General features: G+C 42.6%; 2 protein-coding genes across 2 annotated transcripts in view; one reads left to right on the top strand and one right to left on the bottom strand.

Annotated features, from left to right (window-relative positions):
• Window positions 1-1,633: 1,633 nt before the first annotated feature.
• Window positions 1,634-22,882, top strand: ermp1 (endoplasmic reticulum metallopeptidase 1). Its single transcript, XM_084572358.1, has 15 exons — window positions 1,634-2,135; window positions 5,427-5,731; window positions 8,103-8,230; window positions 8,342-8,447; window positions 8,756-8,902; window positions 9,576-9,668; window positions 11,367-11,579; window positions 11,712-11,932; window positions 13,426-13,600; window positions 13,864-14,054; window positions 14,277-14,429; window positions 14,530-14,732; window positions 14,853-14,968; window positions 15,232-15,395; window positions 16,216-22,882. Exons 1-15 carry the CDS (start codon window positions 1,861-1,863, stop codon window positions 16,390-16,392), a joined length of 2,667 nt encoding a protein of 888 aa, XP_084428484.1. The 5' UTR covers window positions 1,634-1,860; the 3' UTR covers window positions 16,393-22,882.
• Window positions 19,390-24,127, bottom strand: part of ric1 (RIC1 homolog, RAB6A GEF complex partner 1) — a 33,654-nt gene continuing 28,916 nt past the window's right edge. Inside the window, exons 25-27 of the mRNA XM_084572357.1 lie at window positions 23,892-24,069; window positions 23,613-23,801; window positions 19,390-23,509 (exon numbers count right to left, since the gene is read on the bottom strand). Of these exons, the coding sequence (XP_084428483.1) occupies window positions 23,194-23,509; window positions 23,613-23,801; window positions 23,892-24,069 (683 nt within the window). The 3' untranslated portion in view covers window positions 19,390-23,193. The remainder of the gene's footprint in view (window positions 23,510-23,612; window positions 23,802-23,891; window positions 24,070-24,127) is intronic.

Below are 24,127 nucleotides of genomic sequence, written 5' to 3'. Positions count from 1 at the left end.
TTAGGTTTAATTAAATTGATGCATTTATTGGACTTCTCTGAGCAAAATAATCCCACAACACGCAATTAAAAGGGGGAGGGAAAAAAAACCCAGACAAATTTTCAAGCAATGATTTGCAGTGACTTAATTGTTGAACATAAAAGTGACACCGATTTTGCTCGTCTTGTCCACAAGATGGCGACAAAGCAACGTTATTTCTTAACGTCTTAATTACATGTAATGTGTGAAATCTGTTTTTGTTGCTGTTTGTTTTAACTGTATAGTAAGAATGAGTAAATATGATGACAACAGTGATTATGTGTGTCCCAGTTGTACGTGTAAATTACTGATGGTGTAGCTGCTTGTTCAGTCTTTTTCCTTCTGGCTTTCTAAACTAGGCTTATCAGTCTTTTTACAGCTCCATACAAGGAATTAGTCTGATTCCATTTCAATGGCCACGTGATACATTTACACATACAAGGAAACTCTTAGCTGATTCTTAGCAGCTTCCAGCAGCTTCCAGTGCTCAGTGCTGAGAGAAACATTAAAATAAATACGCGGATATAAAAATAGAGTGGAGCAAAACAAAGTCAGATGTGGTTTAATATAACAGGAAAGATGTTTACACTGTATAAAAAGCAGCCTTTGTATGCTGTTACCACACAAGTGGCCCATGATTGATCATGTAAACTAAACACTTGACAGTTTATCTTTATGATAACTTGTGTTTCTTTGGAGACACAGAGGTCATTCTGAATTGAATGAGTGAGCAAAATCTGGGGATAAAATCTGTCCAAAACCAGACATCTCAAGGGTATACTGCATTTAAGTACTACAATACCAGTCAAGATAGTTATATCATTTATGGCATGGTAATTTGTATATACTTTTTATTTTGCATTTTGTTTTGTCTTTTTGTGTTGTTTTGCACCTTAAAATATCTATACTTGCATGATAAGCTGCTCACTTGTGCCTTAAATTGCCCCCCAGGCACAAATAAAGTTTTCTGAATCTGAATCTGAATCACTTCCTCAAAAAATGTATGTGTGTATGCGTCTACTCTTTCACAAACTGAGGCATTACAGTGGATGTAATTGATGCTGAACACAACTGTTTTGATCTTTCATTTTATTTATATGTTGTTCTAATTATAAAGAGTTATGGATATGTATTTTATGTCTAATATGGTACAGGTACTTTTCCTCAAGTGAAAGAACAGAATACATATTTTAACCAGGTTTATGTTAAACATTTTTAAAACTACTCCTTAACCAAATACTTCAGTGTGATCAGGACCCAAGTGCCTCCCCAGATATGTGAGTAAAAGCTAGCCAGCAGCTAGTTAGCTTATTAAGTGTGGTGGATACACAACCAAAAGATAAAAAAAAATCACAATAATTTATGTTGTTTTTGTTTAATAAACTCTAAAGACAGTTTGTAAGATAAAAATGATGAGATGAGTGCACAGTCAGACTATTTTTTTATTTAATTTTGTTACCTTCAGACAGAACCAGGCTAGCTGTTTCCCCCTGCTTACAGTCTTTGTGCTAAGCTATGCTAAACATCTGCAGTGAAATGGGTCATATTTATTAAACAGTGTCAGTAATAGCGGCCAAAAATGCAGATTAATGAGATTTTATTATGTGCTCACAGTTTAATCAACGCATTATGTGTTCTCTCTTCCTCTGCTCTGCTGTCAAAACACATTTTTCCATTTTTTTCCAGCGCCTCCGCCGCCCGCCCTCTTTTCAAGTTTGTCCCTCGGTGGGATCCGTAGGTCGTCCGGGAAAAAAAAAAAAAAAGAACAGAAGAAGAAAAAAAAAAGAAAACGGCAACGGCCGAGAGCAATACGCCTGCTGCTGATGTACCGCTGGCTCAAAAATGGAGAGCGACACCACTGTCCGGAGAATAAAACCCTTCGGGACACAACATTATGTTGCTCAAAGCAACGACGGAGCCCAGGTCCGGTGCGGGGATAACGGCTACAACGGTGACCCGAAGAGGAAGCCAGAAGTGAGCCTGTACTTACTGCGGGAAGGGCTGGCGGCTTCCCTGCTCTGTGTGTTTATTTTGGTGCTGTGGGGACTCGTTCATTTATCGTTGCAGCAGCTTGTCATTGGGAAGCCGACCGGCGAGTTTAACGCAGTGAGAGCTAGGTGAGTTTTCCGCTTATTGTGATACCCCATTTTTTGCTATATATGTGTTGGTTTATAGTGCCAAAGCAGCAGAGCTCCTGGTAACCTTTCCTCCAGTTTGACAACAGACCTGCCTAGAAACCACTACCGGATCTCTCTTCCGGGCCCCCTCTACCTGTACCTCCAAGAGACAGGTGTTTCTGCGACGTTTAACAGTTAGTTTTGAACAATAAGACAGGCACAGCAAGCTTTACGTCTTCTGTAAGCGTCTCAAAATGACCCTGAGATGAATAAACATAAACACTATTACATAAAGTCATAATATAAACTTGAAAGATGCTCAAAAGGTAGACTGTTTTTGCAGGTAAGCTAACATAAGTGTATCTATATGACACACTTATACATAAAGGTAATTGACATGATAAAAAACACCACTTTTAAAAAAGCCATCATTAAAACAATCATTAGTAGCTGCTTTACATTTATAGACTTTGAGCAAGCACAGCAGGTTGATTAATAATAAACATGCACGTCTGCAGAAAACATCATATAGTTTCAGATTAAAGTGTCATTCAGTGCAATAGCTTCTGTCTGATTTTTAGTCCCTTTGATGAGTAGGGATGGGGGGGGATTACTGCACTGAATCTGAGGTCAGCAGGGCTGTGGTTGAGCTGTTGGAAGTGCCGGGCAGCATGATTTGCCATCATTTGGCTGCTTGCTCCATAAATCGCGCGAGACAGGCTGCATTTGAACTGATTAGGACTCTGAGCTTCTTTTGGTCACAAGTGTGGCTTTTCGGGATTACGTGGCCCTGCAAATCCAGACATGAATTATGAGCATGAAACAATCTCTTGGATGCTGCTTTTAAAAAATGGAGTGAAAATAGCGGCGTAGACATCTGTAAAATAATTTGGTGACACTTTGTTTGAAGAAAAACTGAATGCTCGGTGGTATTTTTTTTGGGGGGGGAAGAAGAGCAAAAAATGTTTTCCATTTTAAAACCACGCGGTAGAACACATAGCGTCACTCACCGGGATATTATCATCTCAGCTAGTGTACAGTATGTCTAAAGTTTACCTTCTTCCTGGTAGCTGTACACACCTGTTTCCATTGCAGCACTTTTGTATGGTTTGGACTTTGTATGCAACAACTGATATCTATTGAACATCTGGAGTAAACACCATGAACAGATGTTTTCTTTTACAGAAAAAAAAAAAAAAATGAGTAAGATCATCTGTTCTCTTTTTTCCATGCCCATACTGAGCGTCTTTGTTTTATTTTTGTTTTATTTCCTGGTCTGTTTCCCTGCCTGTGCAGTGACAAGAAAGATAAGTTTTTATCTCTGGACTTTTAACAAAGATGGGTTTCATCCTGTTTGTGTCCTGTCAGCATACGGTTTTATATTTATTGTTTGCAGCCTGTCTTTGCAGGGTTGTCTTCGTCTGACTGTTCAGTCTATGTTCTCTAAGGGCAGTTTTTCTCAACCCCTAGACCACCAGTCTTTTGATGTCACTTCAAAGGCTGCAAGAACCGAGTGATTTCTTCATTAATCAATGAACTGTTTAGTGTTCAAAAGATCAGAAAATAGGAAGAAGGCAGAGTACTGTTTCTAAGATGCATCCTTTGTTAAAATCGTGTGTCTGGTTTTGTCACACAGTCCTGAACACATATTCAGTCAAAGAAAAACCTGAATTTTCATACTTAAGCATTACATAAGCGGAAATTCTTTCACATAAAGTAATAAACACTACTTTCTGAACCACTAGAACTCTGTGTTTGAACATTATTACCCTTGGAAAACCTTGTTTAAAGCTGCAGTGAGAGGTTTTTGCACAAATATTTTATAAATCAACACTTAATTCATTGTCTGACACAGTGGAAAACGTTTCTGAGTTGTGTGTTTCTTACACCAACGCACACACACACAGACAGTGTTGTCAGGAAGTGTTCTTAACCTAGTTTTAAAACCTCAAGATGGTTTTGACCACACATGCCGTACAGCTTACAAGTTTTTGCACCCTTCAAGATTTTAAATAATAAAAATGACTCAAAACGTCATGAAATGAGCCAGTTTTGCATGTCTGTGATTTGCAAAAGTACGTGAAATCTTATTTCCGGTATCTGGTGTGACCTCCCGTTGTGAAGCAATAATAGCAATTACACATTTCCGGTAACAGGTGATCAGTTGTCTACAGCGGCTTGGGGTTATTAGGGTTATTAGCTAATTCCTCTCAACAGAACCGCTTCAGTTCTGAGATGTTGGTGGGTTTCCTCATATTAACCGCTTGCCTCAGGTCCTTCCACGACATTTCTATAGGATTAAGGTCAAGACATTGACTTGGCCTTCTGTAGAACAACTTGTGTGCTCGGGGGGTTTGTCTTGCTGTGTGATCTAGTTTCTCTGAAGACGGATTTTATTTTAGAATCCACTGGTACAATTCAAAATTCACTGGTCCGACAATGATAACGCCTTTCATTAACACCAACTAATAATACTTTGGTTTCATCTGTCCACAAAACTTTTTCCCAACAGTCTTCTGGCTTGTCCACATGTTGTTAAGCAAACTGTTTGCGGCGGAAATGTTCTTTTTGGAGGACTTTTGTCCTTGCCACTGCCATCACACCATGGTTGTTAATGTTCTACTGGTAATGGATTCATGGGAAGTTACCCTTGGTTCCTTTGTTTGCTCTGGGGCTATTATGCAGATTGCTTTTGGACTGATCTTTGTTGGTCAGCCACTCCTGTGGAGGGTAAAATAAATCTCCTCCATTTGTCTGTCTGTGGAGTGCTTGATTCCAGACCCTTTGGAGATGGTTTTGTAACCTTTTCCAGCCAAGCGACCAATAACTACTCTTTTTCCTCAGAAAGCTCCTTTTGTCCGTGCCTTACATACACTCCTACAAACCTGTGTTGTGTAGATAAGACTGTGACAAATCTCGGATTTTTTCAAAACAAAACGAGGCACTGAAGTCGCCTGAGTTGCCTTACATTGATTGGAAACACTTCTAAACAGATTCACTTTAATTCAGCCTTGAAATCAACTTGTAATCCTAGAGGTAAACGTACTTTTGCAACTCGCAGGATTTGAATGGTGCTAAAACATTTAGTTGGTACAGTACATACATTTAGAGGTGAACAGAGAGACGTGTTATGCGGTTCTTTGTAAAAACAATGACGCACTTGTTGAATTTGATTAGATATGCTTTAACGAGATGCAACAAGTAGGCTCGGTTTACTGTCCTTGCACAGCTTAAGAGGGCCGCAATACTCAGTTTCTCTCTTGTTGTGTCCTCCCTCACTTCACAAACTAGACAGCACTTGGAGCGGATCACCAGCGTGGGCCCTCGGCCAGTGGGCAGCCAGGAGAACGAGGTCCTGACGGTGGGCTACCTCCTGGAGCAGATTGAGAACATCCGGCTCGAGACCGCGGCGGGCCCCCATCAGCTCACGGTGGACGTGCAGCGTCCCACAGGCTCCTTCTCCATTGACTTTCTTGGAGGCTTCACAAGCTTCTATGACCGCGTCACCAACATCGCTGTCAGGCTGGAGCCCAAGGGCGGCTCGCAGCACTTCATGCTCGCCAACTGCCACTTTGACACCGTGGCCAACAGTCCAGGTATAAAAACATTTACATTTTAACTCGGTGAATTCTGAGAAATTGAAAGTGGCAAAACTCTTATTCAGATTTTATTATAAATGTTGGTAACAAGCTGCTTGCATGTAGGTACATGTGGAAAATGCCGTGGGCCAGATTTGAACTGCCAGAAAAGAACTGTCTTTCAAATGTCCGTCTTTGATTAAATGAAACACACTATTCATTTGGGAAATAACCCCTGTGAATTTTAATAAATCAGTCCTCTTAAATCAGCGTTGTAAAACCTTAAATGCCATTTTTAGACCTCCACGCTGCAGACGGCAATATCTCAAAAACCTTCACTGGACTCAAGGATGAACTGATTAGATTCTAGTCAAATGCCAAGGTCGCTGTGACCTCAACAAACCCATTATCAGCAATAACTCAAGAAGCCAGACACTAATAATAATAAAATTCCACACACAAGTCTAATATGTATTCACTTTCTCTCCCTGAATGACAGCCAGGACAGACCTGTTCCTCTGGTCGTGCGCTGCAAGCTCATTGGTTGTGCTGGGTTGCTTTGTTTATGACACTGGGCTTCAGGAGATTGTCATTGCGCCATGTGCTGAAGCTCTCTATCAGTGTTTGGTACTCCTCTTAAAAACGTTCAGTTCAGAGATACAGTTCTCTTGACTGAAAAGCACTTGTATTTTTACGATGGTTTTCCTATATTTCTGTTTGCCAAGTGAGTGCTTAGGTCCAGACTGCATCATCTAGGCCTACTAAAACTGATCATTATGAAAATTATGAAAAGATAGTGTGACTTTTAAACTTGTTTTTTTGGCTGTCAGAAATCCTATTCCTCATAACATGTGCAAGTCACGGCAGTCCAAAAAGGGGCTGTTTACAGTTTTATTATTAGTGGCGTCAAGAACAATACAAATTGTGTTAAAAAAAAAAACATGCTTTACAGACCCCACAGCCTGAAACCCCCCAGGGCAATAACTAAGGAAAAACTCCCCTTTAACAGGAAGGAACTTTTAGCAGAAAGCAGATAAAATTGAGGAACCTGTTTGCTTCGGTAGAGGGACGTGGGACAAAGGAGAGCAGGAGAAGAGAGCAGCAAAAGGAAGCAGAAGAATACATTTATGGATCTGCATAAAGAATACATGCAGTATATATATATATACAAGATACAAACAAAAGTACATGATACAAGGTGATGAATGACACATAAAACAATGAGTAGAGACAGCATGCAACATATTAGTTGTGTAAAAGTTACTGTTATAAGAATAAAGCTCAGAAAGCTGTGCAAGTGACAGTAGTTCCATTACAGCTGAGTAGGCTCGTATATGTATGAATATGTTGAGTGTCATAAGCGGACTGGAAAATTATGCTTCGCATTTAGGTAGGAGTAGATAACTGAAAGCAAGCCAGTGGCTTGTTACCACACTGCAGTGTGCAGTCATCGCTTTGTCTGGTTTTAATTCTAGATTGTTTCACTGTTTTTAACTCCACGCCCATGAGCAGAGAGCAGAGAGCTTGGTTTTCACTTTGCACACGACTCTGCCGGTAAAAGGAAATAGGTCCAAAAGGTGTGGACCAGGAAGAGTTACACATACATTTTCATGTCCACCGCTGCTCGCCAAGCCTTTGATTTTGTGGAATTATAAATATTTGTTCATGTAAAAAATAATAATGGGGAAAGAACAGAGCCGAGCAGTGCATTGCCTTTGCATGTATTTTAGTCCGCATAGGGTGAAGTTGCTATAATAATATTCTTTCGCTTTAAAACATACATTTAAAGCGGAACTTCTCAGCCTCTGAGGATGCATTGCATTACTTAAAACTCTCCCAGAGCTTCTTGGGAACAAGGATTAATAAGTTGCTGATTTAAGTGGCGGGGACATAAGCATGAATGGTACCAACCCCCCACCCCCACCTCATGAGCACGGTTGGTCTAGAAATCTGGAGCACATGATGTCTCAGTTTGGCTCTCTGATCTTTGGGTGATTTTGTCCTACCTTCACATATATCCTCTGCAAATTCTGTTCCTCCCTGCCAACTTGTCTAATCTTACTGCGTCACATGCTCTGATCACATGCTCTTTTATTCTCGCTGTTTCTTTGTGCTCTCCCCATCGTACAAGCAGTGGGAGCTGAGTTTTTTAACCAGCTTGCTGCATTCTTCACATGTTTCCACACTGAGCCTACACCCTTCATTCTTTTGTGATTTTTCCTGATGTACTTTTGAGTTATCAGCTCAACCATCTGTGTTTTTATCGCGCACTGCTCCACCGGCCAAGATTAGTGGATATGGATACACAACTGTACAGCTCTGTGTGTAAAACTTAGAAGAGCTAAGCTGAGTTACTCTTAACACACACACACTGGCTTTCTTGTCTTAGGTGCCAGTGACGATGCAGTGAGCTGTGCAGTGATGCTGGAAGTCCTCCATTCTCTAGCCAACCAGTCCACCGCTCTTCACCATGGAGTTGTCTTCCTTTTTAATGGGGCAGAGGAAAACATACTGCAGGTATAAGGAAGTAGGCTGTGTGTACGTTAGACAAGCTTGGTCATAATTTTTTTTTTTTTTTAAATTTCATTCTCAGTTTCTCTTCTTGTCTCTCTATTTTCTCTCCATCAGGCCAGTCACGGTTTCATTACACAGCACCCTTGGGCCAAGCAGGTGCGAGCCTTTATTAACTTGGAGGCTGCAGGTGTTGGGGGCAAGGAGGTTGTCTTCCAGACAGGTACAGTACTGCTCATGTTTGATGAAGTGCCCTGCTTTGTTGGCATGCTTTACCGCCGCATGCCCCTTTTTTTACATTTGCAAAAATTGCGGTGCAGTATTTCCCTGTTTCTGTGGGGAACTGTTGAGAGAGAGAAGTTATCACAGTCCAAAGAATCACTATCAGGTTTTGTAGTTCACACTTTACACTATCTGCCCTTGGGCCTACATTACCAAACTATCAGGAAGTAGTAACGGCAGCAGATCTGAGGGATATAAAAACCCCTGATAATATATCTTTGTCTACGCTGTTTCTTTTTTTTCTTAAAGGTCCAGAGAACCCATGGCTGGTCCAGGCATATGTTCATGCAGCCAAACACCCCTTTGCATCTGTGGTCGGCCAGGAGGTCTTTCAGAGTGGCATCATCCCATCTGACACTGACTTCCGCATATATAGAGACTTTGGTAACATTCCAGGTAATGAACAGTTATCTTCAAGTACAAAAATTATTAATGAATTACTGCGCTTTTCTATACATCCTTCTATCAATTTTCATGCACTGTTCTATAGTCTTGTTGCAGTGGCAAAAGGCTAATGAAAGTACACCAGACCAGACCAGAACAGACAGCTCTTTCTAGAAACTTTTTCTAATTCATTATGAAGGATCCTAAGGCATTTCCGAGCCAGATGAGACATTTAATTCGCCCAGTGAATTCTGGGTCAAACCCAGGGTATCCTCCCAGCTGGCCATGCCTGGTAAACCAAATCTATTTGCTAAATTCAAGCGCAGCGTGACCAGGAGGCATCCTTAAATGCCCTAAACTGGCTCCTTTGGACGTAAAGCAACAGCATCTTTGCTCCTAGCTACCCCAGATGATCAAACCCTTTTTTAAGGCTGAATCCTGTCACTTTTTTGGAGAAAACTCTTTGAAAACACTTGAATCCATTTATCTCGACCACTACCGAAAGTTCACAAAAACAGGTAAGGGATGGGGCGTAGATGGACTGTTAGACTGAAATCTTTGCTTTATGGATCAGTTATCTTTTCATGACAACGGTCCAGTACAATGCAGTATAAACAAAGCAAACATTTACTACATATTTGATGTTTAATTGTATTCTGTGTTGGTTTGTATTTTTTTCTTCCAGGCATTGATCTGGCTTTCATTGAAAACGGTTTCATCTACCACACCAAATATGACACTGCTAACAGGATCCTGACAGACTCGATACAGAGAGCCGGTATGCAGACGACCACACGTGCATACATTCACACTTATATGCAAATGGAATCAGCGGTTAAGACCGAAAACAGCAGCGCCATTTTTCTGTCGCAGACACAGACTTGCGTTTCATCCTCCAGCCTGGTCAGCGGTCCCCTGCCCTTATTAATTCCTCTAAAACTGCATACATGCACAGCAGTCACATACTGTTGACCTCATTTACCTTCTGCGTCTGTGTTGGTGAATTATTTTGCTTTACTTAGCAAAGAATCCAGTCAGTCAGCACTAAAATCCAGAGACAGTTGGCATCTTCCCCCTCTCCCTCAGCAGCTACTGGACATCTCGATTCTCTTCGTCTGCGCGCAGCAACTCGCCATGAAAGGCATGAATTATTAGAGAGAGAAAGTGAGATTTCAGAGGGAGGTAGAAGGTATTTTTAGTCTGTGATGAAGAAGGCAAAACCGTTTTGTAAGGTGGAGAGTAGGACACGGCACAGAAGAAGAAGATACTCCAGTAGCTTTGCTTTTTTTTTTTTATTTAAAGATTATGGTGAACACAGCAGTTTTTTTGGCCTCCTCCTAAAAATCTACTTGATAGCTCAGCTTTTGGACAAAGTGGAGCAAGTTGCAAGACTAGCAATGCTTGAACGTAGCCCTCTTTTGATCTCAAAAATAGAATGGCAATCTGATGTACATAAAATGATTACATTTAACTTATTTAAATCTTATTGCTCTGAGCAGGTTTGCGTGTGTCATTATGAAATTCAGAAAGGGAAGCTGTGGTAAAGCAGCGAACCTTACAGGAACAAGTACACTCTCTTGTTTACACTTTCTGGCCACAGTGAGCCTACCAGGCGGAAGAACAATGGAGCTTTGTCTCGTCTGTTCTTTTTGTGTGTTTGTGTGTGTGTGCTGTCAACTGTGCAGACATAGAGGCGTAGTAGAGTAATACAGAGAGCTACACAGATAGAAGAAACTTGGAGCAACACACGCATTCACTTCTCACTGATCCTTCACATAACCAGATTTCTGTATTCAATTCCATGATTGGAAAGTCCTCAGTGACCTGTAAACTGTTGTGTAACCGAGAGCTACAATAAACTAGACGTGCCCGCACACACCAGTTGGCCACCGTACTCTTTTGCACACACTACCGTTTGTAATGTGAATCACACCACTTGTTTTTGCCGCTGTCATTCTAACTCACACAGATCATCCTACTCATGCATGCACCATTACGCACCCTGTAATAGTTTATGTAACTGAGACCATTGGTATGTGAAGAATAATTGATTTAATAGGTTGCAGGTTTTTTTTTTTGTCTATGTGGGAGAGTTTTGTAGCTGAAGCAGATCAGGATTCTTCAACTGATCCTCATTCATTCATTTAATCCAAAATTTAATCTAATTTAATCCGACATTTTAATTTAATTTGAAAATTAAAGTATTAATGGAGAGTGCACGTCCCTTTTTGGTCATATGATTGTGAAGTTATTACTTTCGTATTCAGCCACACAAACCATTTACTTCCTCTGATTGTGGATTAATAGAAAACCCACTATTGAGCAAATGTCCTGGTTTGTCCATATCCATGATTTCAGATTGCCTCAGAGCGAGTCAGGGTAAATTAGGATAAGTGTCTGTCAATACACATGAGGTTTATTGTTAATATTTCTGCATTAAATCCCATTTAAGTTTACTCTCACTTCTTATTTATAGGTGACAACATCCTGGGAGTGCTTAAGTACCTGGCAACGTCAGAGAAGTTGGCGGATTCCTCAGAGTATCGTCACGGCAACATGGTGTTTTTTGACCTGTTGGGTGTAGTCGTGGTGGCTTACCCAGCCCGTGTTGGCACCATCCTCAACTACATAGTAGCCACAGCCACCTTCCTCTATCTGGCCAGGAAAGCTTCACTGCCTGGCAATAGGGGTAGGTTCCTACGGTGGATGTATGTTATGCCTTTGTAGTAAATGTAATAAGGTTTGACGTTTAAAATGGTTAATTTTAATGCTACGGAGGTGACGCTGGTGAAAAGTTAAAGCGTCTCCGTCTCTCTCTAAGGTGGGCGCTACGTTCGAGAACTGGCCGGTGCCACCTGCGTAGCGCTGCTGAGCTGGTTGGTCACCCTGCTGTCGGTGCTGATCGTAGCGCTGCTCGTCACCCTGCTGGGCCGCTCCATGTTTTGGTACAACCATTTCTACGCCTGCGTCTGCCTGTATGGAGCTGCAGCCACGGGCAAGATGATCCTCATCCACACGCTTGCCAAGAACTTGTACTACGGGGTGAGTGGTTTGATGTGTTTGATGTGACTGCAGAGAGCGTGGCAGCAGATTGAAGTGGGGTAAATTTATTGTCACTTTCAAAGATGTAGCTTCTTTCTGAAATTGAGTTGTACGTGAATAAGAACAATAATAGGAGTGGGCGAAGGGAGAGTGTTGAATTATTTGATGCGTTGAACCTGAAACTAGATTTATATCTGGAACAAAACATCTTTTGTTGGCTCTGTTTTGTATCAGTATGATCAAATTATTTCTTATTTTTATTTCATTTTTTATAGTTTGAGGTAAAGAGGAGGCCACATTTTTTCTCTGAGCCTCATGATAACTCGGTAAACTCACATTTGTCGAGGAGAACAATGAGTATACTGCAGAAAGTAGAAAGCCAAACACTCCCCGATCTTCTACAGAGATTACAGAACAGCTGCTCTTCTTGTTTGTCTGTGTATGCGTGATTTAAAAAAACAGAAAGTGAAGATGTGTAAGAGAGGAAGTCATCTGTCAATCACATGTACACACGCGCCTTCCAAAAAATTACAGTATTCAGTTAAAACACTGAGAATCAGCTGACTCCTCTCGCCGTTGCTCAAGATCCTCGTTACAGGAGACAGCATCTTGTGGTTTTCCAGCTATCAAATGTCAGCATGTACGAATATGATCAAAACTCCTCTGAACATTTTAGGAACAGATGCTTGCAGTTCAGTGGACGTTATTGTGCGTTAGACATTTAGTAAATGTAAGTCTCAATTTGAGGTTGAAACAGATAGTTGATTTTCGTTTGGAGCTGCAGTTTACCACAATATGAACTCCGGCTTACCGTGGCCATTTTCCAGACAGGGCACAGACAAACCTTTGTCCCAGATTATATAACGCTTAAATGAAACAAAATCTCTATTGAAAGCTCAGAATGTATCTTTGGCCTAATTCTGAGTGGTATTTTCATGGTTTGTTAGAGGGAACACAAATCGTAAGTCCCAGAGGAAGATAATTAAATCGAGAAAAAGCAATATCTTCTTTCTTTTTGGTGTTAAAAAAATAGGTAGCACACCACATAATAGATACTTTCTTTGTTTTTTTTTTAAAATCTACAACAGACAGTTAGTGGTTATCTTATTTGCACTTTATTTAAATATATAACAAGATGCCGCCACACACTGATCACTAATGACTTCATCGAATGAGCTCGCATAGTCCTTGATTTTCAGTTTGTCACGAGACATTTGAGTTATTGCACTGATTATTTGTTCTATATTCAGATGTTATGATCAAGATAAATAAAAATAATATACAAAACAATTAAACCTGAATCGATAAACTAAACAGAATGTGAACAGTGGTAATTCAGATGATGAACATGCCCCCTTTTTGATCATCAGTTCGATTTTGCCTCCGCGATTTGCGCGTCATTCGACTCCTCACCCGTCAAAGCAACACACGGCACAGCACACACCGAGGTCTGCTCATGCATATTTCATGCACGTTGCGTGTTTTCCGCTCAGGGTGTCCGTCTGGTGGAGCTGGGTGATCTCTACTTCGACGTGAGCTTGCTGCTGTGGTGCTGCAGCCTGGTGTGGCTGACCCACCAGGGCCTGTGTTCAGCCTACGTGCCGATGCTGATGGTAGCTTTCCCCCTGGCCACCAGACTGCTGCTGGCCAAAGAATTTAAACACAGAGGTAAGCATTTTAAAATTAGTGTCTATATATGCAGAATGAAAATACTACATTTGGGTCATAAAAAGTAAGGACTCTTAGAAGCTGGTGCATTCCCATTTACTCGGCTGTATGCTATTGCTAGCTCCTATTAGCACGTGTCGGCTTCTGAAACCTGCTTACAATGACATGCAAAAGCCTTACAGTTCTTAAAAAGTGTGGCAATACGAAATCATGCAAACTCTTTTGCTTCAACACAAATTGACAAATAATTCTGTGTTTCAAAGGAGCATCTTTGAAATACAGCGTGCTCTACCTGCTGGGCCTGGCGTTGCCGTATGTCCACTTCATGTTCCTCATCTGGGTGGTGTTTGAGATTTTCACACCCATCATGGGCCGCAGCGGCACAGAGATTCCCCCCGAGGTGGTGCTGGCCACCTTAGTCACCCTGGCAACCATCTTCCTCTCGTCATATTTTGTGAGTATTCCCACATGAATTACGAATCTGCATTATTATATTCCAGAAGAAAAGCGTTTACATTGCAATGTTTTTGAATTAGAAAGTGTAGGCGGGACCAAGAATAAACATGACTAAAGAATTGATTTTAAGGTTGTGGCAGCAACATTTAATACTTTGTTGTAATTTGACTGCACCGTAGCTCAATCCTCCAGCTCAGCAACATATCTGTGTCTGTCTCAGCTGCATTTCATGTACCTGGTGCGGAGCACTAAGTGGATCCTGACTGGCCTCGGCTCAGTCTTCATCATCATGTTCCTGTTGGTGTCCTCTGGCATCTTCTTTCCTTATTCAGGCAGTCAGGACAGCCCGCGACCAAAGAGAGTCTTCCTGCAGGTTCAGAGTCACAACACACTCAGAAGCAAAGAAACCCAGAAATTGTTGCTGTTTTCTCTTCCTGTAATTTGGCTAAAATGTTTTATCTTTCTTCTTGCAGCATACAACGCGGACCTTCCACAATCTCCAGGGCCAGGTGGAGAGTCGAGACTCGGGCCTTTGGATAAACAGCTTCGACTTCACAGGTATACAGCACATCACACCCCACATCCCTGAGATCAACGACAGCGTTCGGACTCACTGCCAGGAGGACCGACCCTTCTGTGGTTACCCGTGGTTCCTGCCTGTGAAATTCCTCAGCAAGTCAGTAAAACAGTCTTATAGCTCATGCTTTGTTTTAACACCGTTGGTTACCTCTTACATCAACTTAATGGCTCCTTTAACATATATTTCTTACTTTCCAATTATTTGGGGTGTCTGCAGGAAGAACTGGTACCTCCCTGCTTCAGAGGTGTCTCCGAGTTCTCCGGTGGAGTTCAGCCTGCTGTCCAAAGAGGAGACGACCTGGGGAACGATCAAGATGATGTTCAGTGTGACAGGTCTGGAGCAAACAGAGATCTAGACAAGGGGCTGCAATAGCCATAGAAGTGCTCACATTAGTAATTAATTTAATTCCTTTAAAACAAAGTGGCTTCTATTTTGATCAGAACAGAATTAAGTAAAGAACATGTTGTGAATTGTGACTTAAAATCTTTAGCACTTGACCTCGGGTTTTTGGACATACAAAACTCAAAACCTGGTCCCACTTTTTTTGCAGGTAAAAGTGCAGGTACTTAGTTTTGTCCTGTGCTGTGTCATGCAGGACCCAGCCACATATCTCTGTACCTGATGCCTCACAAGGGGGCCAGCCTCTCCACTTGGTCCTTCGGCGACGGGACGCCTCAGTTCGACCTGAGCGGAGAATATTTCATCTTCTACTCCCACGGCCTCGACGCCCCTACGTGGACCTTCTGGTTTGAAATACAGGTACCATCTGCAGCTAAAGACACTCTGTACTAATTGCGCTGATTAACATTTCATATCTCACGTGAATTATTGAAAATGTTTTCTTTCTAAGGTTAGGGGAGGTATCGTCAAAGTGGCCCTTGAGTTTCTGTCAGACTGTCCGCTGTTTTTGAAAATACACTGGTTAACATGATCAGTAGTAGGTTCTGGTGGTCAGCCAGGCTAGCTGTTTATCTGATAACAGGTTTTATGCTAAGCTAAGTGTCTTTAAGCTTCACAATAGCATAAAGACATGGGAGTGGTATCATTCCTCTCATGTAACTCTCAGCGGGAAAGTGGATAAGTGTATTTCCCAAATTGCTGATCAATACTTTTAAAATGGTTGACAGTAAAATCGTCTACGACAGCAAAACACTTGTTACTGTTTTCTGTTTGACAGTCTGAAATCTTTTGCATCAGTACAGGTGCATCAGCAATTCAGACTTATTCTTTTAGTTTTCTTTTTATTCCTGACATTATTAGATTTCTGCCCATGATCACTTCACGGCATTAGTTATTAATTTCTGCAAGAGATTAGTTCCTTCCTGGAGACATTCGGACTTAAAAGCAAAGTGTTAATGTCATGTGAAAACCTTTAAACTCAAAATTTCGAGATTTATTTAACTTCTTTGAGTTGAATTAAAGCCTACAACTCCACAATCATCAAAGACTCACCTTAAAATCTACGCCGTGAGCTAAAATCATGCAGCATAATCAAGATAAAGACGCAGTGACACTGCTCGTTTGGTTCTGGTCTCCTCTCGTATGTTAATGGTTTTGTTCATGTCCTTGTGTCCGTCAGCCTCCCAGAGACCCGGACCCGTCTGGCCCAGAGGGGATGATCTCCGTTGCCATTTCCGCTCACTATTTCTTTGGAGAAGACCAGAGGACTGCTCAGCTGGAGGAAATCCTCCGTAGGTTCCCCACGTGGGCTTTTCCCTCTTCTTGGGTCAGTACCTATGATATGTACCGATACTGAGGAACGTCACACGTAACAGCGACCGATGCAGAGGAAAGCTGAGGGTCACGGGGGCCCGGAGGAAAGAGATTTCAAGGGACAGTACTGAGGACAGGCCCTGACGCCTTTACACTCTGACAGAAATACGCACAAACACACACACACACACACACACACACACACACACACACACACACAAACCAACTCACGCTCCGTTCCAGCCTGCCTGAGAGACCCCCATCACTGTGTCAGTAGGCTTAGTAGCTAACCGAGCAGGAAGACGTGCCAGAGGTGAGCTGAGCAGCCAGCTTACAGACCGATGCACTGGCTACCGCAAGGCTCAATCCTGGGTTAGTGAAACGAAGGGGTTACGTTTTTTCTTATTCTACTCGATCTTTCGTGCCTTTGCTTTACTCACTTACTTTCTCAGTCCCTTCCTCCCTCTCCCTCTCCCTCCCTTCCTCCCTCTGTTCCTCCCCTCATGCAAACACTCTCCCTTGAATGATCCACATCGAATGGCTACCTCCCCTTCCCTGCTCTCTATTTATCCGCAAACCACTCCGGCCACTGTCAAGACCTGATGTGTCTCCGGCTTCCTCTGCAAAAAAAAACAACACCACTACCGCTGTCTGCACCGCGTGTGGTCACGTGAGCTGTTTTGTTTCCAACCCCCTCGTCTGAATTTAACTGGAAACTCTGAAAGTCACTTTTCATCAACATGCACTAATAATATTACATCTTGGGTAGTTTATGCATTGATTATGAGTTAACTGTGAAAACGCTTGTCGTCATTCCTTACCGAGACCACTCATTCGCAGCAAGTACCCGCGCGTTTCAATGAGGAATGTCCTGCAGACACACAGAAATCTGCTGAATGAAAACAGCCGGGTCAAATCAAAAATGTCAAGGTGTCCTTAAAGTTCTCCCTCAGCGTGGAGGAGAATGAAGGGAAACGCTGAGGTCTGTTGTGATATCTTAAAGTTTTGCCTCATACCTTCGGGGAAATGCGTAATTTTCATTTCATTTAATTTCATTTCATTTTATTCAGTTTATGAGGAAACAAGGGCAGTCTTTATGGTTTGATTATTTTTTTTTCTTCCGAGCCTTGCAGGTGACTGGGTGGAAAACCAGCAATGCAGCTCCACAGTCATAAACTGCAACAGTGTCAATCACCTTGTTTCACACGGAAGTGAAGCTTATTTATATTTGCTACTACTGTAATAAAAATTGTTGTTTTTTTTTTTTGTTTAAAAAAAAAAAAAAAAAAAAAACTGTGCTCCGAGCTGTCTCCAGCAGCACCAGTGAATATCTTTTGCTTATTAAATAAAATATTGTTGTAATGATTAGTTAGCGAATCAAAGGAAAAACTAATCTGTTGCTGTTTGGTGATTAATTTAATCTGTCGTATTTAAATCTGCTGCTTCAAACTTTTCAGATGTTTCTGCGTTTGCTTGTCAAGAAAGAAATCTTCGGGTTTTGGACTTTTGGTCAGACAAAACGAACTCTGAAAACAGATTTAATTCTGGACTGCGCGTTTCTTACCATTAATACACTAGATGAAGAATTTTTTAAAAGGTTAATAATCATTTTGAAGGCTTGTGACGCTACGTTGAATTACAGCTTTAAAATCTTGTTCATTTAATTCTGCATATTTTTGTGACGGCTAGGTAGGGCCGCCCCTGTCCACGTGGCTAGGTCTGCTCTGATTGGTCGGCTCAAGCGGCCTGAACAGGCTCTGCTTGAAGGGGAGGGGCATTTAACTCAAGAAAGCATCTCATTGGACGCAAAGTTAGTACACGCCTCTGAGTGCAGGATGACTCGTCAACATTTTTTCAGTCATTTTCCAGAAAAACTTTTTTTTTTTCAATGTTGGGCTAGATACCAGCGCATAGGTGACACACTTTATAGTGAAAGACATATCACGTATGAACACTCAAACGTCGAACTTTATTTTAAGATGAACTCCTGTAACTTTAAAGAGACTCCTCCGCTGTACCTTAACCACAACGATGAAGACGTGTGGACGGGAGGCGTCACTGTAGATGAAGCTACATCGCGCACTGGTGCTGCTGGAGAGAACCTTTAGCGCAGACTGTGTCGAATTCCACGTGGAGCTGCATCTTTCCGTCTTAAAACCCAAGTGTCATGACCACGACCCAGTCACCATGACGAGTTTTACACGCTTCACGTTGTTAACGCACTGTTACAGTCGGCGTCACCGCTACCTCCACACAAATCAAACCTTAAGTTACGCGTTACTAAAGCTCTTGGGTTGAATGTTATTGTTGGAAAGACAGATAATATTGAGATGGCTAATGCTAGAGAGAGATTAGTGTGTCTGTCTGAGGGCTTCCTCTGGTTTCAGGAGATTTATATGAAGAAGTCTGTATCCATACTGTTTTCATAGATGAGCTATCTGTGCATTGATTTAAGTCAGGACGACTGTGCCCTCCCCGCCCTCCGTCCCACATATTAATGAGTCTGGTAGTTGCCTGTTTGTGCGCCGCCTTTTTTGTGTAATCAGAGTTTGAATTAGGCCGTTAAATGTTGGGAGATGATGAACTGAGCTAAAGCGCCTCTAAAGCGTCTTCTCTGTGCTGCACCAAGGGAGGTGTGAACCGTGTCGTCTGACGTATGAACACGAAGGGAGGCCTTAAAGTTTTGCTTCCAAAGATACACACACAAAAAATTAAATAAATGTTTACCGCAGTGGACGTCTCGGCGGTCTTAAAAGCTCTCAAGTGCCACGTCGTGCAGCATTTTCTATGTGTATGTGTCCTGGAGGGTTCAGAGCTGACATCTCAGCCTTCAACAGGTGTGCTCTTTATTTTTATGCACTGGATGAGGATTTATATGCTAACGTGCTCCGGCCTCAGTGTCCCTTCAAAATACCAAATCCATATCTGCTGTAAAGAATTTGGAGGGTGAGACATGACTAATAATTGGTCAGCAGTGTTTCTATTCTTTTTTTTTTTTTTTTTTTTTAAAGGACCATACCTGTGTTTTTTTTTTTGTTTTTGCGTCTGGGTCGTCAAGATCTGCCGGACCAATCGAATCATTTCTCAATCTTTTTGTGGTCGTGGAGAGAAAAAGTAAATGTCTCTAACTGATTGTTGATCTATCCAACTGCTTGAAGACGATTTTTTTTTTTTTTCTATATTGGTTGAAACATGCCTCATAATGAAATCCCAACATCATGACACCAGACTCAGTCTCTGATCCATTCTCTGGATTTGCAGATCTTTTGGATACCTGCTGGGTAAAAAAAAAATAAATAAATGTAAAATAGTGGTTCTAAAACATCCCTGACGATGCTGCTGCTGCTGCAAAAGAAAAAAATAAACTCCATGCTTCTCCACACCTGCTAGTAACATATCACGACATGAACAGAAACACTAACAGCTGATCGGGACTTTCTGCACCTGGCCAGGTGTTTTTCTGGGTCAGGTTTCAGCTGACGGCTTTTTCTACTCCGTCATCAGGGTGGTTGTGTTTTTTTCCTCCTGTGAACAGATTAAAACTGCAACCAGAGACAAATGTCTCATCTTTCATCCTTTTGATTTTAACATCTAATGTTGAGGAGTTAAATATCTGGCTGTGCAGTGCAGTAGGAACCTTAATTAACTAATGTAAAGTAATGTTTTCTAGACTGAAGAAAAGCAGAGAAAGAGAGGGTTCGTGTTCTTATTTCACTTATTTTGTGAGTTACTGATCATTTCGAGTTGTCACGTTAACTGTAACGAAAACTAAAAGCACAGGAGGAACTGCTGTAAACGTGGGACAGAGCAGGGAGACGACAGTATTTGACACGAACGCTGTGAAAAGGCTCATCCTACACTGTCGGTGCTCCCGCCGTTAAGACTAGAGCTCACACCGAGTGCTGCTAGAGAGCTTCAAACACAAACTAGTTATAGCGCAAAAGTGAGTTTAAATGTGACAGAATCTTATGTATTAATGTAAACACGGTGCGTTTTTTTTTTTTTTTTTTTTTTTGCTGCCGAGGGGCAAACTAGGACGTAGCTTTACCTTCATAGCAGCCGGTCGAGGGTCACTCACATATCAGGTTGAGAAATAAACTTAATGGATACGTTATGTGGGATACACGTCGAAAATGTCTTAATGTTGAAGGGTGTCCTTTTATTTTCATTTTATATATATATGTATATTTTTTTTAAAACCGTGTTCCTTTCTCTTAAATGTTCAGTTTCTGGTCTGAAAGTTAAATTAAGAGTTTGTTTTTTTTCTTTAAAGTTATCATTTTGTTCATTTTCTTTGTGATCAACACACCAAGTTTCTCCTTTGAAATTCTGTTTAGATTTTTTTAATTTTATTTGTCTTGCTAGCTCGACTCGATCGATATGACTGTTGTGATTGGGATTATTGGGACTGATCTGGTCAACAGGGTATATCCGTCTGTCAAAACGAATGGGATGATTTTACATTATGCAAAAAGCTTGAATTAATTTAGCACTTGTACAGCAATTAAAAAGCTTCTTACTATACCGCTGCAGCTTGTGTCGTCCTTTCATGCACACAAAACTCTTAACGACGCCAAGGCACCGTTTTAAAAATAATTTATTGATCTTTATGTACAAGGGGGAAAAAAATGAAGTAGAAAACCAAATATGAGTAGAAAAGGCAAATGTACAAGAGAGTATCTTTACACTGCATTGATGATGCCTGCTTCCCCAGAATTGCAACTTTATTCTGAGTAAATAGGCAATAAACTGTACAGAGCAGGGAGGGAGCGCTGTCCACCCTAGAGGGACACCCAAGTACCACGAGACACCTGACCCACTGCTCCTCACCTGCACGAGGAAACCATAAAATCTGCAATATTCATTTCCGTAGGAAATTGTCTCGTATGTCGTCAGCATTAGTTCTGAGCAATGGTTGTTTCTGATCAGAGGGGCTAGGGTGTGTGTGTGTGTGAGGATTTGTTCCCTCTGCTTAATGATGCTTTCATTCGGGTTGAAACAGAAGGCCTCTGGACGTAAAGTCTTTGGTTCATCAAAGTTACCGTTTTCAAGTAAAGCTTACGGCGGAGCAGCGTGGCGTGGCTGCGGGCCCGTCACACAGGGGACACGGGGGGGGGCCCCAAGTGGAACGAGCAGCACGTCAGCGACACTGCGCCGCGTAGTCAGTTTGCCCTTTCGTGTATAGCGAGTGTTCAAACGATACATGAAACAAACTATTTCAAAAGGATTTGGTCTATTGTGGAAAGCAAACAGCTGTAGGGGGTAGTGGGGGGAGGGGAGGGGGTAAAAGAAGGAGCTAACATGAATAAACTAAATAAAGCTGAGTAACATTTCTTTCAATACATTGCACAATATAATACTGACAAGTCTGGGATGAACCTTTTACACTTTTGATAGCTAAAGGCGGGGGAAGGTTTCTCATCAGTGTCCTTTTTTGTCAATTCAGCGTTTATCACTCAGCTATAATGCTAATAAATAAGAGTCATAAGGAGGACTAACACGATTAAATCACCCAATCAGGTCGACACATTATGAATACAACGCAGTGCACGCGTTCAGTTCAATCCGCGCAGGTCGTCGTCGCCGCCTCGGAGCGGCTCACAGGACGACAAGCAATCCGTTACCGATTTAAAAATAAAACAACAAAAACGATACTGACGTGTCACTCTTAACACTGCTGACGAGGGAATCAAACAAAGCTCTTGTTATAAGAGACAGGTACAAATATATAGAATGGCTTTAATAATAACACAGTAATGATCTGCCCTGCTGACGACATCCTCTCAGATAGGGACGCGCACATTTAAAAAGCTGAATAAAGCATCACATGATTTGGTTTTTGTAGCATGTTGTTGTTGTTTTTTTTTTTTTTGTTTTTGCCCAAGCATGCCACAAACTTTAAATCCGCTCAACACTGATCTGCTCGCTGTCTGAAAACCCGGCCCACGCGTTAAAAGAGCAGACGGTAAGACCTCGGTAAGATCTGGGCGCATGAGAGAAAAAAAAATAAAAAATACACGAATGGAGGTACTGATCAGTGGTAAGAAACTAGACCGCACTCACAACAGTGGATTCTCCTCAGAGAGCGTTTTCTTAGAAACCTTAAGGTCGTCGCTTTTACAAGAATTACACAGAATTCATACCGCGAGCGTTTTACTTTTTCTTATTTCTTCCTCCACATGAGGGGGAGGGGGGGAGGCCTGACTGATAGAAAAATACCGCTATCCTGTACACTGATACGTCGTCCAAAAAGGTATCACAAAATATTTTAAAAGCAGCATGAGGTATGAAAGTATGAAAACACCTCCCGCGCGCAGGGCTCGCACGCTCGCTGTGGGCTCAGACGCACTTCAGCGCATCTCGTCGCCGGTTCGCGGCCCGGAGCTTTGTTCGACAATATGCTTTAGTGACGCAGCATGGTGATCAAATAGACTCTCTGAAGTGATTCTATTGCTCGGATGAAAACACCGGAGCTTTTAGTCTGGATCGTCTTGGGTTTAAAAGAAAAAAGAGAAGGAGAGAAAGAAAGAAAGCGCAACAAGTGGAAAACAACTGACGCAGGACATTCTAGTGAAATCAGTCCTGAACCCTGTCTGCTGTCATGTCTTTGTTCCAGTCGGTAGCTCGTTATCCACAGGCGCTCTACTCCACATGAAGGGCAAATCTGAAGAGCGGATAATACTGACTGGGGTAAGAACCTGCAGGAGAGGTACTTCCTGTTCACACACACACAGATGCACACACGCAAAAATACAGTCTATTTCCAGTCAGCCACAGCTCCTTCTTCTTCTTCTTCCTCCTATCTTTCCGGTCCAGAGTTCACAGGTTAGAGTCCAGAATCGGTTCAGGACAAGGTGCAGTCGTAGGCGCCCTCCTCCTCCCCCTGCTCCTCCGTCTGCTCGGGAGGACAGTCCTCGGCGGCGGGGCGGGAGAAGCCTCCTGCGGGCTCCAGGGAGGGCAGGGCCAGGCCGAGCGGAGCCGCCGCTCCTCTGCTGTCCTCCGCCCGCGGCGCCGCCGATCCTCCCAGCCCTTCGGAGCCGCCGAGCTTGGAGGCCTGGGTGGCGGGCTGGAAGGCTTCGGGCTGCACCTGCTCGGACGCCGACTCCATCAGCTGCTGCAGCTGCGGCTGGATCAGGTTGAGAAATGGTTTGTATCCCTGGCTGGAGAAAGAGGAAAGAACGAGAAAAAGGTTAGCAAGATAAGACCGGCCCAACCGATCGATAAAATATCTAACAAGAGTAATGCAGTCTCTGTTACACCCACCAGTCAGAGGAAGCCCACGTGTCGACAGCTAACAAGCCGTTTCGGACGCTTTGCACCGTTTCTGGAGGGACCTCTGGGTTGTCCAGGAAGCTGATCACCTGCTTGATGACGTTTGCATCCCGCAGGATCAAACCGATCACCACACACCACTCCAGACAGCCCGCCTCCATGAACACATGGAGCAGGTACCTGAAGGACATAAGGAGGCACAGCTGTCGAACACTAGCACACATTACTAAACAAGAACACCTCCGTCCTTTGAAGCGGCCGCCGTCTCACCTGAGCTGCACCTGCGACTTGTGCGGGCCCTTGTTGGCCAGCTCCATGGAGATGTGCTCCAGCTCGGCCTGGCTCAGGCTCAGAGTGGAGGAGTTCTCGTCCACCATCGTCCAGTCTCCGTCCACCACCGAGCTGGTCTCCGTCAGGTCTGTGGCCGAGCCGATGCTGTACTCCTCGACTAGAGGGACGAGAAGTCGAAAGGTAAGAAAATAACGTCGGCTGAACGCGGTAAACAC

The sequence above is a fragment of the Chelon labrosus genome (genome assembly GCF_963514085.1).
Source record: "Chelon labrosus genome assembly, chromosome: 22".
Taxonomy (NCBI): domain Eukaryota; kingdom Metazoa; phylum Chordata; class Actinopteri; order Mugiliformes; family Mugilidae; genus Chelon; species Chelon labrosus.
This window is presented reverse-complemented; position numbering and strand designations above follow the sequence as displayed.

What these genes read in the sequence shown, in the direction of transcription:
- ermp1 (XM_084572358.1), top strand. Translation starts at nt 1,861, where the DNA reads ATGGAGAGCGACACCACTGTCCGGAGAATAAAACCCTTCGGGACACAA. An exon ending in AGACTTTGGTAACATTCCAG is followed by an intron (nt 8,903 to 9,575) that starts GTAATGAACAGT and finishes TTTTTCTTCCAG; the next exon opens with GCATTGATCTGGCTTTCATT. An exon ending in TTCACTGCCTGGCAATAGGG is followed by an intron (nt 11,580 to 11,711) that starts GTAGGTTCCTAC and finishes TCTCTCTCTAAG; the next exon opens with GTGGGCGCTACGTTCGAGAA.